The sequence below is a fragment of the Mandrillus leucophaeus genome, unplaced genomic scaffold (assembly GCF_000951045.1).
Source record: "Mandrillus leucophaeus isolate KB7577 unplaced genomic scaffold, Mleu.le_1.0 Scaffold74, whole genome shotgun sequence".
Classification (NCBI taxonomy): Eukaryota; Metazoa; Chordata; class Mammalia; order Primates; family Cercopithecidae; genus Mandrillus; species Mandrillus leucophaeus.
The window spans coordinates 1,445,013-1,450,951 of NW_012108030.1; the positions used below are offsets into that span (position 1 = coordinate 1,445,013).

General features: G+C 45.3%; 1 protein-coding gene across 2 annotated transcripts in view; it reads right to left on the reverse strand.

The window, feature by feature from the left end:
- Positions 1 to 2,127: 2,127 nt before the first annotated feature.
- CD33 (CD33 molecule) overlaps positions 2,128 to 5,939 on the reverse strand; it is an 11,193-nt gene continuing 7,381 nt past the window's right edge. For both annotated transcript variants that reach the window (XM_011965916.1, XM_011965915.1), the window contains one exon: positions 2,128 to 2,626. In XM_011965916.1, coding sequence (XP_011821306.1) covers positions 2,456 to 2,626 — 171 coding nt within the window. In that variant the 3' untranslated portion in view covers positions 2,128 to 2,455. The remainder of the gene's footprint in view (positions 2,627 to 5,939) is intronic.

Here is a 5,939-nt window from a genome sequence, read left to right on the forward strand (position 1 = left end):
AACATTCATGTAGAAAAGGGAACACATCACAAGTGTTTTACTAAAAAAATTTTCACAGAGTGATGACATCTGGGCAATTAGTAGCCAGATCAAAAAAAAAAAAAAGATCCTAGGCTGGGTGCAGTGGCTCACACCTATAGTTCCAGCACTCTGGGAGGCTGAGGCAGGAGAATTGCTTGAGCCCAGGAGTTCAAAGCCAGCCTGGCCAACATGGAGAACCATGTCTCTACACAAAATTGAAAAAATTAGTTAGGCGTGATGGTGCACACCTGTAGTCCCAGCTACTCTGGAGGCTGCCGTGGAAGGATGGCTTTAACCAGGGAGGTCAAGGCTGCAGTGAGTCATGATGGCACCACTGCACTCCAGGCTGGGTGACAGAGAGATTCTGTCTCAAAAACAAACAAACAAAAACCCCCCAAAGAACAGATTCTTACCAGAATCTCCCAGAACTCCCTAATGCCCCCTTCTAGTCGTTACTAACAAGGAGCCCCTGACCTCCCCGCCCCTCTGGTCACCAGTATCTAGACTTTGAACACCAAAGATTAGTTATGAGTGTTTCTAAACCTTATATCAAGTACATCACATAGTATGTACTTTTTGTATCTGGGTTCCTTCACTCAACATTATATTTCTAAGATTCATACGTGTTGTATGCAGTCATTATTTGCTTCTTCCATTGCAGAAATAATCCATAATTTATTTATCTGTGTTACTGTTGATTGGTATTGGGTAGGTATTATTTTCAGCCATTACAATTAGTACTGCTATGAACATTCTTGTGTATATTTGAAGAACATTTGTATGTATTTCTGTTGGGTATGCACCTAGGAGTGGTTTGTAACCAGAGGAAACCCGTGCTGCTCCAGCCCCACCTCTGACACCTGCAGGGCTGTCCCCTCCCCAACACACTCACCCTCCCTCCCCAGGATGGGTCAGGTCCCTCAGCCAGCAGTGCCCTCACTGCCCCTACACCCTGGGCAGTTGCCTCCCATCTATGGGGCGGAGCCGCCTGGGGGTCTGGGCTGGGTGAGGTGGACCCTGGAGGGGCACCCGCCACTCTCATGGGCAGGGGAGGCAGAGGCAGGCACAGCCTGGCGGGGTCGGGGCTTGGCCTCCCAAAGTGTTGAGATTGCAGGCGTTAGCCACCGTGCCTGACCCACGCATTTTTTTTTAAGCAACACTAGAATCTTCCATTTGTTTATCTAAAGGGCATTATGAACTTATGGCATAATGCTTTCACCCCCCGTCATGGTTTGGGTGCTGCTGATGAATTTGGGGCTGGTTTTCTTAAACTGATTTTTATCATTTTAACTGGGCTTTTTAGGAGGATGATTGTGAGCTTCTTCTTTCTGCCGTCTCAATTTGGACATCTACCTCTGAGGTCATTTGGAAGGATAAAAATATGGTAGCCTGATGATGACATGGTGACAGCCCTTCTTGGAGAGGGCATGTGGATTCAGACAGACAGGGAGGAGTGCATCAGAATGGCGTCCATAGAGTGTAGGGTGTGGCAATGGAAGAGTAGACTGAGCGGGATTCAGAACAACATAGAATAGAGGTCAGCACACCACAGCCCGTGGGCTGCCTGTTTTGATAAATAGCATTTTGTTGCAACATGTCCGTATCATTCATTTTCAGATTGTCTGTGGCTGCTTTGGTGCTACAATGGCAGAATTAAATAGTTGCAATTGAGACCATATTGCTTGCAAAACTGAACATGTTTACTATCTGGCCCTTTGCTAGTACTGGTTGACCATCTCTGACTTAGAATGTCACATTGAGAAGCTTCAAATTATTCTTGTGGGTTGGGGATCTAGGGAACTATTTTGACTATGGTCAGCTCTGAGTTTTAGAAAATTCCCCAAATGCTAATATGTGATTTTCTCTGTAGCAGCACATAAAGAAAGCAGAAATCTTAGTAGGGGACAGGTGGGATGGAAAGGTAAGATTCAGGAGTAGAGAGAGATGATGTTGGAGGGCAAGTCAGTGAAGAAATAGATGGTGGGGATTTGAGCAGCAAGTGAGATAGACATGTTGCTGATATAGTTCCAGGGATCAAATATCACTAATGACTTCTGTTCAAGGGGGAAGGAACTAGTATGCACCAAACTCTCACTGCACAAGGACTGGCGTTTTCCACGTGTACCTTTATTTAATGCTCACAGCATCCCTGTGAGATAGGACTTCTTGTACCTATTTCACAGAGAAGTAAATGGAGACATGGAAGGTTAAGGAGCTTGTGTGACATCATACACTTAGCAAATGAAAGAGCACAGATTTGATTCCATGACTCTCTGCTTACAAAGTCTAAGATGATGTCAATATAGCAGGAAACTCACATAATGTCTATAAACCCATTGCCTGTGGGGTGTTAAATCTCCAAGAATCCGCCTTTGGTCCCCGACCTGTAGAGGATGTGAATCTTCTACCTGAGCCCGATGCTTTTGTGGGTTCCTCACTGGGTCCTGACCTCTGAGTATTCGGTGGAGGTGTCCTCAGAAGGATTCATCCCATGAAAGTTGAGGGAAGCGTAGTGCAGCTCCTGGTCCATCTCCACAGTAAGGGTGGTACCTGAACAGCCTGAGGTTTCAGTGGGGCCATGTAACTTGGACTTCTTCTGGTGTTTCTTATGGAGAGGAAAGAAGGGGGTTAGAGCAGGGCAGTGAGGAGGGGGACCGGGAGAAGGCAAGGAGGGTCAATGAAGTAAAATGAACATTTATTCACTCTTCCATTCTTTCATCAAATGTTTATTAATTAAGGCTTTACTTATTCGTTACCTAACACATGTAGCATGTATTGATTGATTCCCAATTCTCTTCAATATTCACAGAGACTAATGTGGAAAAATTATGGCCAGCTACACTGACATCATCTTTGGCATCTATTATTTTGTCCATTTTACAGACCAGGAAACTAGCTCTCAGAGAGCTTAGGTAATTTCCAAAGTCACACGTCTGTTGACCCTGAACTCAGTCCCAGGTCTCTGGGACCTCCTCTGTGCTGGGAACTGGATCCTCAGGAGGGAGCAAAGCAGAGCAGGAGCCCTGTGATTTCCAATACTGCAGGGGATGAAGACAGAAACAGACTGGTAATTGCAAATTGTGACAGCGTGCAGCTGAACAGGAGAGAGTAGAATGATGGAGGTCTGATAAAACTCAGCCTTTTCCTTGTGGAGCTCACAGTGTGGCAGGTGGAGCTATGGAAATGTAGTTAGTTCAAGTGGTGCAAAGCTCTATACAAACAGGGAACATGGTATCCTGAGAGACACAGGAGCAGATGCTGGAGAATTGGCAAGTCTACAGGGTACAACCATTTTCTGGTGCAGGCCCATTGCTTGTTTCTAGATTTGGTGCAGTGTTTCTCAAAAGAGTCCTTCAACTCACAGATTCTGCCTCCTCTCTTCCCATTCTCTCTTGAACTCTCTCTAGTCAAGGGATTTTTCTCCAGTAGAAGATCAGATCTGCTTTCCTGTCATATCGCTTAGCTACATTCAAATAGCCATTTCTCAGATTGTATCTTACCAGACTTACCAGCATTTGAAACAAATGACCAACCTCTCCTCCGTGAAGCCCCATCTTCCTTTGGCCACCAACACTAGAGTCTGCAATTTCCTGGTCATTGGCTCCTACTCATTCTCAGCTTTCTCACCATTTACACCTCATCTCCCTAACATTCGATGCTGGAGGGTTCCAGGGCTGTGTCTGTGGACCTCTTCTCTTCTTTGTAGATTCATCCATTATTGGATGTTGATATGGAAGCCCCCAACCTCTGTGTCTCCCACATGGATCCCTCTTCTGAGTTCCAGACACTTGCCTGCTACTTGTCATCTCCACATGGATGTCTCAGAGGCACCTCAAACTTACAGTAACCAAAATAATGTTTGACATACACTTGAAAATATACTTCTCTTTCAAGGTTGGTGATTTTCATCATTGGCAGTTTGATTCTTTAAGTTTGAATTCTGAGTAAGTCACGTGAACATCATCATTGGCATCTATAGACATCTATGACATCCATGGGGTCTTCTTGGACATCCGTGACATCTATGATATCTGTGGAGCCACCTATGACATCTGAGACCCTTACCGAGCAGAGCCCATGAGCTATCTTTGCTCCTGCCTTGCATGCACTCCATCACTGCATTTGCAAATACTGTTGACTCCACCTTCAAGACGTATCCGGAACCCAATTTCTCCACACCAGATTCATCATTCTTACTTGGGACTAAGTCTGAGTCAGTCATCTCTTGGCTTGATTATCCGTGTATCCTCTATTCTCGTATCTTCTCTTCTATGCTACGTACTAGAGTTCCTCACAGAGCAGCCAGAGTCACTCCCACCAAAATGAGTGTCAGTTCATGTCACTTTTCTGCTCTAAATGCATCGATAACTATGATGGACTTAGGACCTTGCAATATTTGCAGCTTCTACGTCTCTTCAGCTTCATTTCCTACCTGCCATTGTTTAGTCCACACCCCACCCCCGACACTGCCTTATCCACACTGTCCTACTTTGTTTCTCTAAAACGTCAGATGTGCTCCAGCCTCAGAGCCATGGTACTCGCTGCTTCCTCGATGATTCTCTACTGCTCACACTGTACTCATTTTCTTCCTGCAGCTGTTTGCCCAAAGGCCACTCTTTGGCCCCCAGGACTGTCCAATCCATTCTCCCATTTCATTTTCTGCCATAGCACTTATTTCATGCCTATTTCATGTATATTTGCACTACTTATTTGTTCATTATTTTCATCCCTTTTCCCAATAGATGTTAAGCCCCTGATAGGAGGAATATTTTATATTTGTAAAATACATGTTTATAAAAATACAGAATGGCACAAGGGCCTAGAACAACTGACAAATGGGATTATATAGATATTTGCAGAATGAATGAGTGCTTATTGACCCTGTGTTAAAAAACTTTACTGTGGTGTTCACTTTAGTCAGAGTTAAATAAATTAAAAAAAAAAAAATCAGAGCTTAAAGGATGCACTGGAGTTGGGCAGGTAGCTACTAGGCATATGAGGAGGAAGGAACAGCTCAGCAATGATTCTGAGATGAAAAAGTTTGCTCTGCTTGAGGTGATTGAGTGGCTAATGTTGGGGGAGCGTAGCACTGAAGGGGACTCTGGTTTTCCTGCTCCAAATGCCAGACCCAGTTGTTGGAATGCCAACCTTTCAGGAGTGTGGAGAAGCAGTGCATTTCAAACTTGGGAATGAGGGGACGATGATCTTTTAGGGAGGTAATGTTCTGGAGAGGAGAAATGGGAGGTGAGGCTGCAGCAGAATAAGGAGTAACAGGGGATCTCAGCTCAGAAGGAGTGATTGTGTTAAGCTGTGTTCAGAGGAAGCTCAGACATGCATCGTAGCATACTGGCACAGGAAGAAAAGATGGAGGACTGGGGCAGGAGGGGGCCATGTCTCTGGTTGGGTAATGGGGACAAGAGTGCCATTAGTGAGACAGAGAACCAATCAGGAGAAGTATATTTAGGGGTGTGTCAACCAAGTGTTCCTGATGTTTCGACATCTGGGGCATTGCTGAGCCTTGAGAGACTACCTCTCCCAGGGATAGTAGATTTCTAGAGCTAATAAAGGGCTTGCATACAAGTGCACGTTTCGTGTGCAAACCAATCTAAAGCCCACACTACCAGCTGGATCCTTTATTGAGCTCTTACACTCCAGGCCACAATCCCCCTTAATAAACCCAGGACCACGTACCAGACAACTAGACACAACTCCTATACCCGAGTCTGCTGAAATTGTTCAAAGTAGCCAATCCTAAACCTGCCTAGCTTGCTTACCCTGTCTTGCCCATTATTTTCGATGAAAGCCACAGTAAAGGCTCTTGTCCCATTTCCCCCTTGCTCCCTCTGCTTCCTGACTGACCCTGGTGCTTTTCTATATGGCCTTGCATGGTGTGGTGCACCCTCTCCTCTTGGGAACAG